The sequence below is a fragment of the Pseudopodoces humilis genome, chromosome 18 (genome assembly GCF_049639895.1).
Source record: "Pseudopodoces humilis isolate 2021_Gansu_Grassland_sample_001 chromosome 18, ASM4963989v1, whole genome shotgun sequence".
NCBI lineage: Eukaryota > Metazoa > Chordata > Aves > Passeriformes > Paridae > Pseudopodoces > Pseudopodoces humilis.
In genome coordinates this window covers 13,605,725-13,624,239 of record NC_142217.1, presented here as the reverse complement: position 1 = coordinate 13,624,239, position 18,515 = coordinate 13,605,725, and the positions used below count along the sequence as shown (strand labels likewise).

Genomic DNA, 18,515 nt, shown 5'->3' with positions numbered 1-18,515 from the left:
CAATAATTCCTGAGGCTTTTATCAGTTTGCAAATGGTTTAAGAATCCAGTCATTTTCTCATCACTCCACCACCATGAACAGGTCAACGTGACAGATCAATGAGCTGTGCCATATTGTAAAAAACCAAGCAACCACAACACAAAGCCAGAAGGGCCGTGGGGATCTGTGATTTGAAAAAAAAACAAACCCAGAGGAACCATTAACCAATACAGCAAACGCTCTTATGACTGGGTGATGTTTGACTTTGATCATTCAGGGAAAGATTCCCTACAAACAACACACAGCCAGCCTGGTTTTAGTATAGGTCTGCTTTTATTTCCATATTCAGCTCTTTGAGGGAGACATCCTTTCACAATCTGAAAGGAGGAGGGTATAGCCCACTGTAGTGCTGCTTCAGCACACTAAAACACATCATACGAAAAATGGTTCTGGTGACCTTTCCCCAACCCAAACGAACAGCTGTCCATGCCCTGGGGACACAGAGAGAGTCCTGGAACCCAAACATTGTGTGTGTGAGACAGGGGTGCACTGGTGAATCTCACCTCACTGGCAAGAGGCAAAAACTGCCAGCTGGCAAGGACTGCACGGGAGTCAGGGAGTAAATACTGGTAGTAGTGGATTTAAAAAGAAAAAAAATAATAATCAAACCCTAGAAAAAAAATAATATAAATTTAAAAGCAGCGCCTTTCCAGTATCTCACTGCAGCAGGCAGCAAGACTTAAAGGCACTACAATGTGTCAGAATGGAGAAAATCTGGTGCATCCACCCTTCCAGAGTGCAAGAATATGGATTAAGAATTCCAAAGTTGATATAGGCTTTTGGAAAACAAACAAACTTCTTTTCAGCACAAGATCTGGTGGAGCTGCAGAAAAACAAAAAAAGAGAGGTGAGTTAGTTACTGTGCTTTTATACAAACAGCTCAACCTCAGAAGCTGAGCTGGTGAAAGGCTACACCAGCTTGTGTTTCACCTCTTCCTAAACTCATGTGGTTTAAATCTATACACTAAGCAGCTTCTCTCCCTCTTCCTTCCATAAAAAGATCTCCCATGTATGGAACACATAAGCCAGACCCAAATATAGTCAAAGGTATCAAGGCTATTATTTTTCTACAGCTCCAAGAGGCACATGTTGCACCTGAGCTCTTTAGATATCTGGAGGCTGAAGAACTGCAGGGTGACTTACAGCTGCACATTTCCAGTCTCCCCTTCCTCTTCCTTAAGTGAGGTCCTAAACATGACAGAGCAGGAAACCACTGCGAGTTTTAAATCCTGTCAGTGTCTCTGCAAGTATTTTTCCTCCTCAGTACAATGTCAAGCTCACTAAAGGACATTTCCTACAACAGGGGTGGGAAGAAACCTCCATTCCCAACAAAAAAATATCTGAATTCACAAGAAGGAGCTGGGAAAAACACTGAATTAAATACATGATTTCCCAACAAGCCATGCCAGTCAGTACACAAAAATCTGCTACCACGTGAATTCTATCTAACTTTTCTAGAAAACAGTAACTGAGTTCATACAGATATTTAAACATCATCTCAAAACTTTATCAGCCCACAGACAAATGCTGTATAATCTTTATTACAGTATTTAAATTCTATCCAGTCTTGGACTAACACGCAAATCTTCCAAAAGGCAAAATTCTTATACCAACTACAATTCCTCCTCCTGACTGAACTTACAGGTCTGCAACACTGTGTTCACAGGCTGACCCTAATGCATTTGTGGGTTTGATTTCTCTGGCAAGACAGCATGTACAGAATATTCTGCTCAGTACAACTCACAAATCTTACTGTCTGCAATTGCTTTTTAAAAAACCTTGTCTTTCCTAGCCACAGAAAAAAACATACACCAACTCAGAGAACAAGAGATTCACCAGTGCAACAGACAGACCTAAGTTCCTAAGGCAAATTAGCAACTCTATAGCAATAGTTGACAGAGAGTTTCTATAAGAGTTATGTTATCTTACCACAGTTTTATTAATTACTCTGGTTCTGCAAGGGTAATAATTTCTTCATTGATAAAAAATTCCACAGTCTCCTCCTCCCAGTCATCGACATTGCTGTCCAGCTCATCTGTGTCTACCCCTGCAATGGAGAAAACATCAACACTGAACACAGCAAACAAGGCAGCAATGGAATGATTTGATGCTCTTGGCAGAAACAGCCCTCAGACCAGCAGTGAAACAAGAGGTAAAGAGGTACTTGGTACTTTAAATCATATCAAGTACATATGAAATTCATTCAAGGCATTACTGTCTCCTACTACAATTTTATCCCAAGGTCAAGCCAATGCCTTTTCCCCCCTCCTTAAATCCTGCCACAATTCAGGATAAAAAGTACAAAAACCCTCCAGAGAACAGGGGGCTGGTTTTAGCAGGAAGCAGGGTGAGAAGAGAAGGGGATGAGGCCCCAAGGAGGTGTTGCTGTATGCTTTGCCCAGCGCTGGCTCTCACCCCCGCGCAGCTCCAGGCGCTCGTTGCGCTGCTCCATGTACAGCTCTTGTGCCATCTTGCGGTACTTCCTGAACTCCTCCATCATCGTGCGCCGCCGCTCCACCAGCTCCTGCAGGGGCAGGAAAGGGCTGTTAAACCTCCCCCCTAAACCAAACCCTCACCCCAGCCATTCCTGAGCCAGTCAAACTTTGTTGTCATAAACATCTTCTACTGACTCAGAGGAAAAAAGATTCTCTTCTCTAATCAGAATGCTGTTTTGGTGAGGTGTCCTTTTTTCTAACTGAATGAGCTCTTCTTAATTTAAACACTGGCTAATGCAGCAACACAATAAGAACTCCAAAATTTTACCACCTTTGCTTAACCAGTTCCTCTCCAGACTCTTTACAGTAGCACCTCTCTGAACCACCCACTGGACTAATTCTAACTGTCTGGATCAAATGAACAATTGTGATACAGGAAATGTAGCTTTCATATCATCAGTACAAACTAAGGATAGGCTACAAGAGTTTAATCAATAATATATTTCAAAAGTGTCTTGCCTTTGAAGCTTTGGACTGGCTCAGGCGATCCTTCTGCTCAAATATCTTGGAGTATTTCTTCAGGTCCTTCTTAATTTGCTGTGAAACAGGAAATTTTATTTCAACTGGAGTATCAGACTAGCAATTACAACCACCATCTTCTCAACTCTGTGGCAGGCCTGAGCAAGCTCTGACCTTCTGAAAAGCACCTCTCTTCTAGGCAAGTTCCCTTCACTATAACTTTGTGCCTCCTGGCTTATAGATCATGTAAGTGCTTCTGTACACATACAACTAGCAAAGTCTGAAGTACAAAATTCAATTTACTCTTCTTTATACCCTTTCATTGTACCCTAACTGTAAGAACAGCTGGTAACCACTTCTATTTTGAGCTTATAATACAGCTAATATCTGCAGACATTCCCAGAAGTGAGGTCCCACACAGCAATGTGTTTATTCACACATTCAGGGCAGAAGGCAGCTGTATAACAAACCTCATCCTCAAGAAGAGGGAGTACACCAAGCATGCTTTATACACCAAATCCATGTCAAATCCACAAAGTCCCTGGAATACCCTACCTTTATCTGATCCTCACTGAGCAGGGTAGCTGGTCGTGGTCTCCAGAGCAGCTGACAGAACCTGTCTTTGTTGTTTTTCTGAAGCAGACGGCCTTGGAAGGTCCATAACCAATAGGCATTGTCCACCTGAAAGAGCAGTGCAGCAGCTCAGCCAAAATAAGCTTTAACTTAACACAGGACCACTCAGAAATTAATGTTTAAAACTGTGCTGGCGGTTCAGTCATTTGACAAGTGACAGGTGTTAATTTTTTCTTCCTAATCAATAGCCCTTTCCAATGCCACTGGAAGAGCAAGCAGGGGTGGAGAAAAGAGGTGCATCAGTACCTTGTGGCTCCACCAAGACACAGAGGTGACAATGTATCTGCCCGTGGGGTCCCACTCCACATCCGAGGCTGTGTAGTGCTCCGCGATGTTCATCATGGTGCAGTCAGACGTGTCAACAAATGCTAAGGCACCATTCATGCTGCACAGGCAAAACAAGACATTGCTTTACACACCAGCACAGCCTGGGCTTTTAAAAACACTTCACAAGCTGCATCTCTACAACACCTCATTACAAACAAATTCTCACAGCAGGCAAGAGACAGGTTTGTACCAGTCTCTGTGGCTGGAAAGGAATGTGGTGGATGAAAACAAAACACCAAGTAAGAATGACACTTCTGTTTCTATGTTTGGGGACCCTAAAGAATACAAATAAAATGTCACAGTAAAAATATGCTCTAGGCAAGCTACACCCAAAGTTTAACAATTGTATGCTTAGACATAGTAGTGAAGAAGAGATTAAAGATTTCTAAGATGAACAGTGGTGCTTGTTTAAAAGCACATGAGAGCAAATTATTACTTGACCAGTTAACAGTATTTTTCACTTGCTCTAAAGTGAAACTTTCTTGATAATTCTTTCACAAAGCAGCACCATCATTAACAGGTATTGCCCATGAAAGGGCACAAGGTGATGATAACTAATGTATCACAAGAGCCACAAGCATGTCCAAACTGGATTGGCTCAGAGTCATTTAACTGAAGTTATTTAACTTGAACATCTGGAAGTTGTTTATAAACATCCACTTTTCTGTTGAAAAATGCATTCTTCATTTGATGTGGCAAAAAACAGGAAGTGAAAGCTGCAAAGGACTAAGATACATCATGAAGTTGCATCTCTGCCTTTGCACAGCTCTATCAGAATTACAGCAATAAACATTGACAGGGACACCAAATCCAAATATGGAGGTGTTCAGCAACCTGTGAAACACTCACCTTCTGAGGCCAGCCAACACTACAAACTGCCCCTGGGGACTCCAGAATATCGTGTTTGCCTGCTGTTTGTCAAATGTTTCTGAAAAGAAACAAGGCAAATTCAGAAAAAGATCTCAATCCAGCACCATCAATTACAAGCAGCAACCCCACTAACTTCTCACAAAACATAACAATCAGCTGCAATTTTGAGTTTATTGAATCTATTACCACACAAAATCTTTAGTATCTGTACTTCTCACTTCTTTTTCACTTACTTATGAGTTCTATTTTCCCGTTGTTTTTAACATGGTAAAAGGAAACTGAAATTCGTGGAGTTTCTCCATGCAACACAGCAAACTTGCTTCCATTTGGTTCCCAAGCAAAGGCTATGATGCTTTCTGTAACGAGAGGAGCCAAAACTCTGTTAAAGGACAATACAAATCTCTGATTTCAAGTAGTTACCAAAGAAAACCAAGATACTGAAGAGAAGGAACCCATCAATTAACACTTCCTTTTAAAACACAGGTTGATAAGGCAATTGCAGGGAGTTAGGGGAAGTGTTTCTAACTATAGCTCTAAGTCTTCCACCATCTACAAAATAAATTCATATTATCAGCCCTACTATTTTTATTAATAACGTATTTTCATTTCTGTCATTTTTCAAGTCAGTCACAAGCATGAACAGCAACAGATGTTTTGATTTCTCACTTCTACATGAGACATTCTGCAACATTAAAATCCAGCTGTTTTCCATAGGGTTAAATTCCTAATTATGTCATGTGTTGACAAGAATTTCTAAGAAAGACACAAGCATCTCTACAGAAAAGTTCAAGCTCCAAAGTAAGGAAATACTTGGCATCACCTTTCATTTCCACCACATCCACCGGCACCTGTTTCTCTCTCATGCGGAATATTTCAAAGTTGGTCACTACTCCCTGTAAAGACCAAAATTAAAGCTCATTACCCAGCACAAAAACAGCGGAGTAAATAATTTTATCCCTAGGCATAGAAGGACAACTCCACAATTAGCCTGTTAGGACACAGGATGAGAGTGAGTCAAGGTTTATCCCTTTAATAACAGCAGATAAATACAATATTCCTCCTTACCAAAAACATTCCAAAATTGTTCTGAGAAAAAAATTAACTTCAGAATTGTAGAACAGTATTTTTCTTTTTCAGACTGTTATAAAATTTAATTAAGACAGATGAACATGTGGCACATTATGCAGCTTGACCATGTTTAACAGCTGCTTAATTGTGAGCAGGAAAAGGGGTGAGGCATAGACCTCTCAGAGACCAAGAGGCCACTAAAGTCAAAGCAAATCCTGGATGCAAACATTACAGACATTTTGCTTTCCACATGGTTCAAATTCAAATGGAAAAAATTAAAAATATCTTTGACATGATATAATTTACACTGCCTTTATTTAAAGACAGTACTGTAAGAAAAGGAAGCATGAGGCAGAACCAAATTTTCCCCTCAAAAATCAGAATCCATGTACCTGTGTGCCTTTGGGAGTCCTGTCTACCTTCACACACAGGTAGTCCCCGTTCTTCTGCCAGTGCAGTTTACAATCTACTACGTTGAACAAATTCCGCACACGAATTTCTTGTCTAGAAGGCAGCTGCATCAAAGTCACTCTTGCTGGGATGTCTTTGTCCTCAGGCACCCAGAAAGCAATTATGTTACCACCTGGAGACCATGAGAAGTCTCTACAAGAACAAAGTTAAAAATATGGCATTTTAATTTTCAGTTAAAGATACTCCAAGCAGAAATCACTTTCCTCATAGTATCTGAATGTTGCAGACAAAGATCAACTCCCAGTAACAAAGGTGCAGATACGTAACCGAGGGCCATTTAATAATGATACCAAAACAGATTTTTAAGCAGCTATTTAAATTTACTGTATCACCAGTATTGTCTCATTAGTACATCTCACCAAAAAGCAAGGGTTACACAGAGTAACTGCCAAAGATCTACGAACAAATTGGCCAAAAAATCCCCTATTAAATTACCATGGAGACCATCTTCTTGCACCTGGGTACACTTAATTTTCTTGTTGCTTTACAGAAATGTACTTAAAAAACTCTCACAGGCATCACCATGCCTTGTGCAGACACAGCACACTGCTCTAAACCAGCACATCCACCTTCTCAGGGAGATATTCCCTAACAATCTGCATTACAGTCTGGTTTTGTAGACAAGGAACAGAACTCCCAAGCTATACCCTGGATTAAGCAGTACCACAAAGACGATTTCAAAGCACAGAATCTACCACCTGCGTTTATCAAGTGGAGATTTTTCCATTTCTTTTTAAGACACTTGGTCTAATTTGACCTCCTCAACATGTAAAGCTCTTTGCTCCAGGCAACAGTCTAAAAGATTCCAGCCAAAGAGCACAGTTGTGATTACAAGGGAATAGACTCACCTTATCCCATTGATTTTCAAGCTCTTTTTGTCCAACAAACCCATAGACTAGAAGATGAGAAAAGGATTAATTTTCAAGTTAGTAAGATTCTTATATTTATACACACACTTTCTACTCTCATTATTATGCAAAAAAGGCAAGAACTTACAGGTGTTTCATAGATGCTGAGGGTATCTGAAGTCATTCGAGCAAAGAATTTACCATCATGACTCCATCTAAGCAAGAAAAAAAAATATCAAATTGGAACTGCCTTTTTATTACATGAAGCCTGGGACCACAACTCTCTAATTCTGTTTCTCAACCTACTTAAAAATAGGCCAGTGAGCTGAGTTTTCACAGTGAAATCCTCTCTTCTTTTGGCCAGTCAGAATATCCCAGATGATGATAGCCTGAGGGTCATCCTGTGTGTCCATCAAAGGGCTGAAGGTCACTAAATACCTACAATAGAAATAATCCAATTCATTATTGAAACTTCATCTAATATGTTGGTACCAGCAGGCTTTCATCCAAGTAGTATTTAAATATCAGGCACTTTTAAACAGCAGTTTCCCTAATGGGATTTTTCAGGGCAGGGAAAAATAAGAACAGGATTATATAGGAGGAAAGTTTCCCTGGCATCCCTCTGGCTGAAAAGGTTCCAGATTTATTTGCAATTCTTTCCATATTGATGTTACAAGGGAGGGGAACTCGCCAAATACACTGTTACCTATTATATAGTTTTGACATGAGAATAACACTTGTTTCAAACCAAACATAAATCATTGACCTTATCCATCCCAAATTACAGGGATCCTGGGCTTCTCCACTGGAAGGTAAATAATCTCTTTAATACAAAAAAGCATAAAACCCAACTGCTTCCAAATGTGTAACTTGAAAACTCAAATGAAAATGCATCTCAGTCCTGAAATTATTTTATCCTTCTCCCCAGAGCTCTTTAATGTTAAAAAAAATCTTAAGAAATTAATTTCAGCACTCCAGATTTGGAGGATGCTGCTTATGCCTCATGCTTTTGGCCCCTTAGCCCAAACCAATGTCAAGCTCTGTACCTTTCACAGGGTGAGAAGTCAATAAGCTGCACTCCTTGGTGACTAAACCTTTGAATCTGCTTGAACTTCTCTCCACCCCACAGAGCGATGCCCCTCTGGTGGAACGTAGCCAGGTAGGTGCCTTTGGGAGACCAACGGACATAGGTCTCTGTCCACCTCTGCATTTAGGAAAAAAAGTACACAAAAAGTTTAACTTCATGCTGTGTCCCTAAAAGGGACAGAAGAAATTAAAGAATTAATGTGTGCCTTGTAGAAACACAATTTGTAAATCCCTTTACTAAATGAAGATCTCAGGATCTGTTATAATTGTGGAGTTTTATTTTGTGCACATAATGTACAGTACCTATTCTTCACATTGAAAACTGTCAGTTGAGACCTTTTCAACTTACAGATCACCAAAGATGCTTTTCAGGTACAGGGACATCCTTTGTGTAATAACAATCAAACCCACCTAACACCCTCAATTTCCTTCTTTCAGCCTTGGTAAGAACATACTGTTCTTATTCTACTCTAAATTTCAAATTTCTGAACACTACAGCTCTGGACTTCAGCTAAGTTAGAGAAAACTCAGCAATACAGACCACAGCTGGAGACCATGGTGATGAGCAAATAAATATTCTCATCATTCCAGAGCCAACTTCCTTCTACCATAATGCTCAATGGTTATTAAGGAAAATGCTCCTGGGTCCTAACAGTTCCCAGCAAGTCCAGTGCCTGCAGCAGACAGGCAGACTAACTCTCCCTTTTTTATGCCATTACCAAACCAGCTATTCCTCTTTAACACCTCTGTGGTCAGCACAAAAGCAAGGAGTCATCTGAAGCAGCAAACATAAGCACATATTCAGCTCGAATGAATAGTGCTCCTCAAACTCTGACTTTGCATTCTCAGGTCTTTATGAATCACCTATAACAGAGAGATGAAGGAAACTAATGGGCATCATAGACCAGTTTAAAAAAAAACAAAACTACAAACACCACCACAAACTCTTAAAAAGTTCACTTCACAGTTCTCTTACCTAAGCAGCTAAGTCTAACTCTAAAGGATGCATTTCACCACTCTTCACAAGGAAGAAAAAATTACTTCCTCAGTGGGAAAAAGCCTGTTTTTTTTTTATTGAAAAGCTGCAATGTCATAAAATGAAGGAGAATGGCAGTGTATCTGCAATCCCTAGCACTTCCAGGACACTCACTGCTCTGTCTTCTATTTGAACAGGTTCTTTGATGTCATTCCAAAAAATGGATGTTCGGTCCCCCGACTCAAAGATCACACTGTACTGATCCCTACAATCAGGGTCTTCCAACCAGTACCGGAGATTCCCCTGAGAAAAACAGAGCAAAAGACTATTAGTGAGTCAAAGGCTAAGTCAACAAGTTCCACAATTTAGTATCTACCTGGCAGGTGGAAGCTGGTCTTACCAGAGAGTGCAACTTTGGGCTCTTACCACTGCAAACAAGTTTTTGAAGTAAAATTAAACAATTCCAATTACTGGATGCTGGAAGCTGAGATCACACCATAAGCAGGTGGACCTTCAAGGTGTTTTGATGATGTTTAACACTTATTTTAAACAAGAAGTCATTTAGTATTTGGTTTTTAAAGAAAAAGCAAACTACTCTTTCTTCCACCAGACTATTGCCAAATCAACTGGTAACAAACATCAAACTTTGTCTCAAACAATTAAGATTATAAAAAGATACTTTTGAAAGTCTATCTAAATGACTCATGCAAAACTATTATTCACTCTTAAATAATAAGAGTAAATTAAGCTTCACGGTATTAGTAACTATTAAGCAGAAGCACCGAGTTCCTCCCATCACTGCATGACAGGAACAGGAGTATGTGATCAGCACTGCTATTTACACCACCATTAACACATCACTTCTATTTTCATATGGACATTTCAGCAGTGAAGTAATCATTTAATATTAAGCTGAATATTCTTTCCACTTTTCAAAAAATTCCTTACCAAGTCCTTAAATGGCTGTTTCTCAGGGATTTCCCACTCATCACTGATTGTCATGTACCTGCAAGAGCAATTTGGTTGGTTACACTCCATGCAGGCACTCAGGATTAGAATCCCCAAATCTACAGATAACACACAATTGCTGCACTCACTTATCAAAGTCTGTGAAGAGGTTGACTCTGAAAGTGTGCTGCTTATCCAGTTTGTATCCATCTGCATTCTTCACAGCATCCACGGCGTGGGAGGGAGACATGTACTCCAGGAAGATGTACCTGCAAGGAAGGAAAACCAAAGTGCAAGGCATTGTTGAATGAAAGAAGAAACAACGGAGATGAGTTAAGAATTCAGTACAGAGCATCTGCAAGATAACTTCTTGTCTTGTCCCTACCCAATTAAGGTGAACAGCAAATTAATCTCCATTCTGGCCACAGGTTCACACACATTTTTAAGCTCTCTAGGCCCAACCTCAATTAATCTGATATCCTTTCTGAAATGAGCCAGACACAGCAGTGAATGCAAGCTCAACACAACCAGGACAACAGTGAGAGACAGGAATGTGCAGGTTACATCCACAGCTTTTCCCAGCTGAGTAACAGGTCATATTGAGGAATTACTGTCACAGGTATCTCAAAACACTACTATTGTTTTCAATTACAGAGCTCAGCTTCCTTCTGACCACTTAATCCAACCTAGCTTGGAGCCCAGCAGACTCAGAACTAATGGTATCCTGAATGCCATCAAACAGAGGTACGAACACGGAGAGAATAATTTTCATTATCACCTTTTAGAAGCAACAATCCCTCAACTCCAGAAAACTCTTTTCATACCTTCTAAAGTAAGGATTTCTCCAATACTCGGAATATATGCTACAGATACTGACAATCTATTTTGCAACAAACAGTCCAGACATTGCTACTAAGTTTTTAGCTCAAGAGGACCTTTAACTTCTGCCATAGCAGAAAACTAAGGAAAACTCCTCATGTAGCACAGAACTTTGTCTCCAAACCCAGCTAAACTGTTTCCATAATTAACCCCCACCACACTCCACTATGGAGCCTAACGAGCTATTAAACTTCTCAGTTCCCTCAGGAACTTGTTTGCCACTGAGGCTGATGTCAGGACTGCACAGGCTGAGGTAGAAGAAGGTGCTGATAACAACTATGAGGTCACCATAAAAACTGGCTATAAAGTATTGACACTAACAATCAAAGATAAGCCAGAGCTGTGCTTTAGCCATTTTTCCACCTGGAGTTATCATGACTTACCCTTTTGTTTTTCCATCTGCTTCTGGGTAAAATTCATTGATAATTTTACCAAACTTAGAAAATATTTTGTGGATGACATTCTTCAGTTTCTCCAGTCGGTCTGGTCCAACCTGGGGCACATTATCCACGACAATCACCGAGTCTATTCCATCTGCCTCCTGTGGCTGATCTTTCAGGATGTCACCAAGCAACTCTGCAAAGACAGCACAGACAGGAAACTAAGGCAGAGCTCACATCATGAAGGAGGGAAGACAAAGATGAAGAACATCAAGAGCAAGAAAACAGAGAGACTTTAATTTTCAAGAAATTTTCAAGAATCATTTAAGAAACTTGGTAGTGAATGAATGTTCTGTCAGAAAAACAACTGAACTGAATGCACAATTCCCCAACAGCACATCCTAAGTGACAGCATTATGTGGTTTCATGGCAAACATTAAGCACCCAACTCTTGAAGCCTTTCTTAAAAACATACTTTAAACACTGAGGTTGTCAACATTTGCACTATCAGTTTTTTTCAGGAGATGGAACTGGCTCGCAAAGTCCTCAAAACTGACAATAGCACAGACAAATGCATGATTTACTACCTGACCTCTGACCAGCCCTCTTGCTCAAATTAAAACCAGATGACTTTGATAAATGTAACCTGTACCTCCCTCCCAAATTACACAAATTTTAGCATAATTCAAAACTCAAAAGCATAATTCAAAATCCGCCATACTGGAAGCTCTGCATGTCTCAGCATCACTTTAATTAAGAACTCACACTCCATCTAAACCTTTAATTAAGCACAAAACCGAAGGTCTAAGGCAAGACGCTAAAAGCCATATTTAAACTTTGTGAAGACAAGCACACATCTTTTCACACTGGATATTCTTCAAACATATTAATTCCCAAATATCTGCAGTCAATTTAAAGATTATGTGAAGATCACTGTAGAATACCTATAGCATGCACAGACTAGGAAAAATCCAAACACACGTAGAAAGACTTAAAATATGAGAACAAACTAAAAAAGGTGTTGTGTATGCTGAAATTTCGAAGACATTAGATTTTTGACAGTTTTGTAATTCAAGAAATTTTTCTGCCCAGAAATATCACTGGAAAGATCTCCAGCCATGAAGAAATATGAGTAACATGCTTACTTTGAATTTCAAACTAGTAAAAAATTGCTTTCTAAAACTTTAAGCTTCAACAGGTTATTACACAATGTCCTGGGTTGACTTTATGATACTAGTTTATGATTTAGTGAAGCTAAGTATTTTGATTTTTTTTTTATCAAATCTTTTGATTTTGATTTGAAGCTTCCCGCTGATCTGGGGCAACATGAATCACAAATATTTAGCCCGTTATGACCAGGATTATGGAGTATCCACAAAATGGTGCTGTTTGTAATATTTATCACTCAAAAAGATCATCTCTGTGTGCATGTAGGAGCTACAAATAACAATATAAAATATATAAAATGAAAGCACGCCCCACAAGGACATTTCCATGGGAGCCTACAAGCAAAAGGAGAAAACCAAAGTAAAACACAAAAGCGTAATTCCTTAGGCTCCTTTAGTAATTTTTTTCATAGCCACTTCTCACAAAAGACTTTGTAGGCCAAGGAATGCATGTTTGGATTCCTGAGCAGGAATGCAACACCCTGTACTGAATCAAAACTGTAACAGAATGAAGACAAATTCCCACACTGTGCCCTTAAATTCAAACTTGTGAACAAAGGAATCTTCAAAGAGCAAGGAGCTGGTTCAGCCAGCTCCTGCTGCAGCCAGAAGGGAAGCAGGGTGTGGTGGGTGCAGGGCTATCTCCAGTTGGCAGTATTTAATGACCACTGTCATTATCTGAACTAAAGCTTCACTGGTACCTAAGTGGTTGTCCAACACTTCCCTTCTGCTTTAACTCGGATCAGCTGTTCTTCCATGCCAACACCACTGGGGGAAAAGAAAAGGCAGTAAAAGATCTGAGATGTTCCAGTCCTACAGCTGGTCCATCTCACAGGTGCTCCTGGAGATCTGTGTTATCATGAGCATTGGAAGAGCCTTGGCTTGGTCACACTGGGCTGCTTTTCTCCTTGGGAAGGCACCAGAATAATGGGAAACAAATAAGGAAACTCAAGAAGCAATACACACAGATGGAAGGCCAGACCAGCAAGAGTGACTAAACTTAAATGCTGTAATTCAGCCACTAATACTGGATTTCATACAGCTGAGAAGTTAACCAAATTAATTAACAACAAAATAGGTGGAGACAGACAACATGCCCAGTTTCTAAGAAGGAACCAAACACCACAATCCTAGACGTACACAAAGCGTATTAAGCAGGCACTTGACAAAAAGAATCCAACTCTAAGGCAATTTTGCCAAAGTCTCTTTGAGAAACAAATGTACAAGTTCAAAGAGCTGTTATACAGACTGCTAAACTGAGAACAGCAAACACTTCCTTAATCTAGGATATTTGGCTGCTGTTTCATTAAACTAAACAAAGGACTGGAACACAAGAATGCACACCTGTATCACCTGTATTCCACTGCCAGTGGAGATAACTGGCTGATTTACAGTCCTGTGCTTTAGAAACATCTTTCCACTTTTGATACGTGTAACAGACCCTACAACTGACAGAACACAGACACATGAGACCCTAACACAGCACAAATGCTGAACAAATAATGGAGAACAAGTACTTTTCCTATTCAAAAACTAAGAAAGTTTATCTGGAAAGACCCATCTGAAAAACACTAAATTAGAGCTCCAACTTCCATATGGCAAGCCCATGTATAAACATTTATTGTCTGTGCAGTTACATAACAGCTTTGCCATTTTAAGGCAGTCAATATCTGCTACTTTTAAAAGAGCTTGGGCTGACATTTTTAACTGCCAGAAACGATTTTTCCCTATTTTCTTGTCACAAAGTACCTACATCACATCTTGACGAGCAGTAACTCTCCTCTTTAACCCTATTTACCTACGGACTTCATCCTGGGTGGATGGAAAACAAATATAACGATGAAACATAGTTTGTAACGACCACATCAACCATTTAAAACTTCTGTTTCTACAGCCGAGTTTAACTAACAGAGGCAAAGGGAAGGGAGACGAGCTGATGATTCCACTCAGAGACCAGCCCACACCTGAGGTGTAACAGCGACTTTAGAACCATTTTAACAGTAGGTTTTAGAACAGCAGCGTTGTGCGGTGCAGAAATAACTCAGAAAGAAGATGATGTAAGAAGCACAGCTCCGATGCGGAGCTGCCCAGCACCAGGGCGGAGCGCAGCCGGGCCCGGGGGCTCGGGGCAGAGCGCTCCCCGGCCTGGCCCCGGCTCCCCACGGGCTCCCCCAGCTCCGGGCAGCGCCGCAGCCCCCGCGGCTCCTCCCGTCCCGCACCTTCGTCGCTGATGTCGTCCACGAAGTCCTCGGGGTCGCTGAAGGAAATCTCATCCTCGGGCTCGGCCGGGGCGGCGGGCGCGGCCTCCCCGGTCTCCTGCGCCGCGCCGGGCCCGGCCTCGGCCGGCGGCTCGGACTTGGGCTCCGCCGCGGGCTCGGCCCCGGCCTCAGAGCCAGGCTCGGGCTCGGCCTTCACGGGGCTGTCGCGGCCGGCCGGCGGCTGCGGCTCGGGCGGCTGCCCGGGCTCCTCGGCGGCGGCGGGCGGCGGCGGCTCGGGGGGCCCCGGCGGCGCCTCGGACTCGCCTCCTCCTTCCTCCTCCTCATCTTCCTTCTCGTCCTCTTCCTGCTGCTGCTGCTGCTGCTGCTGTGGCGGCTCCGCGGGCGGCGGGGGCGCGTCCGTGTGCTCGGGCTCCTCGGCGGGGCCCTGCGCGCCGGGCGGCGCGGCGGCCGCGGGGCTCTCCTCGGTGTCCTGCATGGGGCGGCGGCGGTGCCGAGGGCCGGGTGCGGTGCCCGGCTGTCGGTGCACGGGTCTCGGTGCGGTGTCCCGTACCCTGTGCTCGCCGCGGGCTCTCGGTGCTGGTGCCGGTCCCGTCCGGAGCTCGGCGGGGAAAGGCGGGGGAGGGGCGGGGCGGCTCCTACGGCCGGGCCATGTGCGCCAGGCCCAGCGGCCCGCGCGCGCCGGCACCGACCAACGCGCGCACGGCGACGGGGGGATCCCTGTCCCCGCCGCCGCTCCCGCCCGCCGCCGCCTTCTCTCCCCTCCGCACACAAACTGTTCAGACGCCTTTGTCAGCCCTGTCTCGCTCAGCCAGCGGCGGCTTCTTCACCTTCTCACCCCACCGCACGCCTCTCATCCCTATTTCCTGACTGCTGTGGTTGAGCCCAAGATGGCGCCGCCTTTCATTCTACTGAGGTGGGGTCCGGCCGAACTATTTTTTGGGGGGCGCCGTTACATTTAACTGCGCCGACGCTCAGTGAAACCTCCCTGCGTGCGCGGCCGCTCAGCACATGTCGCTTTCCAGCGCTAGGCAGCCGGTGACAGGACAGTGCCGTGGTGACAGCACAGCGCACTGACACGAAACTCGCCCTAGCGGCCCCCTACAACCTTTCACCATGGATTCGCTCGAAGGCAGTCTGTGCGCGCGCGGGCGCTACCAAGCTGATGCAGAGGGGGAGGCGCGCGGTGCTTCGCCGATATCGACGCGGTTGTCCCGGGGCGCGGCGAGGGCGGTGGGTCAGCGCACCCCCAGCGGCGGCGGGGCCGTGTGGTACGGCCCGGAGGGAGCGCCACATCAGCCGGGCGGGATGGCGGCACCGGGATCTGAGGGGGCGCCGGCGGCGGTCGGCCGGCTTCCGAGCGCTGTTTTAGTCCCACCGTGACCTTTGTGGGTCTTAAATAACACTTTTCCTGAAGTTCAAGTTGACAGTGGCCATGCCACGGCATCTCTGCCTGCCCCGCGAGAAGCCTTAAAGGTGCCGTGACCTCCCGGTACAGCCGGGCACACCCTCAGGGATCTGAGGGGTCACCGTGCAGAGTCTTGGGCTCTTAGCGTGATTTTTAAATGGTTTCTGAACTAGTAAAGCTCCCCTCTCTTCACGAGTGAGCTGAAAGACGTGACACGTTATCGATTAAAGCACCGCCTTCTGTCCCGGGCACCTCAGGATGATGAAGAATACGTGAAGTGTGACTTTAGTCACCGAGTGTGTTAATATATATATGTATAATCTATTCAGAGTGGCTCAGAGAACTTGGAATTTGCCTCGGATACCATCTTGAGGTGACAACATTAGAGGAAAAAGTTCTGGAGAAATGGCTTGTCCGTTCAAACTCGGAGTCGCACACTTGCATTTTGAGTAGGATTTCTTTTTTATCCCAATGCTTTCAATCAATCATCAAAACGGACAATGCCAGTATTAAAAAGCAAAAAGAAAAAAAAAAGGACAGAGCAGCACATGGCATTTTAAAATTAGACCTTGTTTTTGTTTTTTTTTTATTTATACTGCAGCATCTCTCATGTTTTGACAAACTCTTGAGGGCAGATGTTTAAGAAACTAAGGCAGACGCGCCAGTTGTGTAATTTTTCAGGGAGTCACACGATGGCATCCGAACTCCAGCTCCACTGGCTGAGTGTGTCCATTCCCTATCGACGGCAGCTCGAATGAATGGAAACGATGACTGGCACTTTGTGCAGCAATTTTTTCCCCTCATTATATCATGGTAGCTGAGCAGACCCTGACTTCCCGGTAAGAACCAGCACTGATGCTCTAAAGTGAACAGAAAGTGCTGCTTCCTGCCATCACAACCATGTATTTTTCCAAATGTGAGGCAGGACATGGGTGCTGTTCAATGCACAGTCCCAGCTGGGTCCTCAATAATCTATGGCTCTTCCAGGGGTGTGTATGAAGTCTGTGTTGCTTTTGTTTCATCTCTCCCAAATACAGTTGTCTGCATTGCTGGAATGTGCAATTTCTGCAATTACCCTTCTTCCTGTTTGCACTTTTCCAGTCACTTTGGTTAAACAGTGGATCTAAACATTGGACTCTCCGTTCCCTGACATTGCATGGGCTGCTCTTTGCACTTTCCTGTACTTTTCAGCAACTTTTGATTTATCTGCTCTTCCTTCCTTCTCCCTTTCCTTTCTCTGTTGAAATTTCCCCTCAGTCCCTGTCCTATCTCATTGCTATTCTTTTTTCTTCCAGCCCTTACTCAGCAATTTGAGAGAGAGCGGAACAACTTTTAAAACCAGAGATTTTGGCACTGGCAGCTGAAGCCTGTTCCTTTAAGTACTCCACATGCAAAACTCCTAATCAATGGGAAATTTGGGGGAAAAAATCTTGCAGGAATGGCTTTTTATAAAACAGCTCTCCAACCAGCAGTGCCTCATGAATTTTATTGCGTGCAGGTGATCTGAGAATAGTGGAGCTGACAGCTCTGTTTCCTAAACTGAATTCTGAAGGAGTAAGCAAGTTCTTGTATGAAATTTCATCTAATCCTGACAGGACGTGCCAGGAATGACACATTGTGAGGCAGGGCCTCGGGTAGGGATCTATTTCTGCATTGCTTTTGTCACCTGGAACCTGCTGGTTCAGCCCCTCTGCTCTGCTGTGGTGAGACCCAGCCTCAGTCCTGCATCCAGCTCTGGGGTCCCAGCACAGGAAGGACACTGACACTGACTGGAACAAGTCCAGAGGAGGCCACTAACATGACCAAGGGATGGAGCAGCTTTCCTGAGGGGAAGGCCGAGAGAATTGGGATTGTCCAGCCTGGAGAAGAGAAGGTTTCAGTGTGATCTGACTGTGGCCTTTCAATACCTGAAGGGGCCTGCAAGAAAGATGGAGAGAGACTAATTAAAAGGGGGAATGGCTTTCAATTGAAAGAGAGTAGGTTTCAATTAGATAATAGGTAAAAACTACCCTGTGGGGGTGGTAAAGCCCTAGCACAGGTTGCCCAGAGCAGCTGTGGCTGCCCCATCCCTGGAGGTATCCAAGGTCAGGTTGGACGGGGCTTGGAGCAGCCTGGGACAGTGGAAGGTGTCCCTGCTCACAGAATGGGGTTGTAACAAAATTATCTTTAAGGTCCCTTCCATCCAAAACCATTGAGTGATTCTCTGACATGTGTCCTTTTTTTTCTTTAGTGTTTATTGTTTCTTT

The 18,515-nt window shown here is 43.5% G+C and overlaps 1 protein-coding gene across 1 annotated transcript; it reads right to left on the bottom strand.

Moving 5' to 3' along the window:
- Window positions 1-293: 293 nt before the first annotated feature.
- EIF3B (eukaryotic translation initiation factor 3 subunit B) lies at window positions 294-15,555 on the bottom strand. The gene is made up of 19 exons (XM_014252413.2): window positions 14,865-15,555; window positions 11,483-11,675; window positions 10,370-10,489; window positions 10,221-10,278; window positions 9,447-9,575; window positions 8,257-8,414; window positions 7,517-7,648; window positions 7,359-7,425; window positions 7,211-7,257; window positions 6,284-6,494; window positions 5,644-5,716; window positions 5,057-5,179; window positions 4,803-4,881; window positions 3,873-4,011; window positions 3,549-3,674; window positions 2,994-3,071; window positions 2,455-2,563; window positions 1,969-2,086; window positions 294-862 (listed from the first exon to the last, which is right to left on the bottom strand). Exons 1-18 carry the CDS (start codon window positions 15,337-15,339, stop codon window positions 1,983-1,985), a joined length of 2,421 nt encoding a protein of 806 aa, XP_014107888.2. The 5' UTR covers window positions 15,340-15,555; the 3' UTR covers window positions 294-862; window positions 1,969-1,982.
- Between the last annotated feature and the right edge of the window lie 2,960 nt (window positions 15,556-18,515).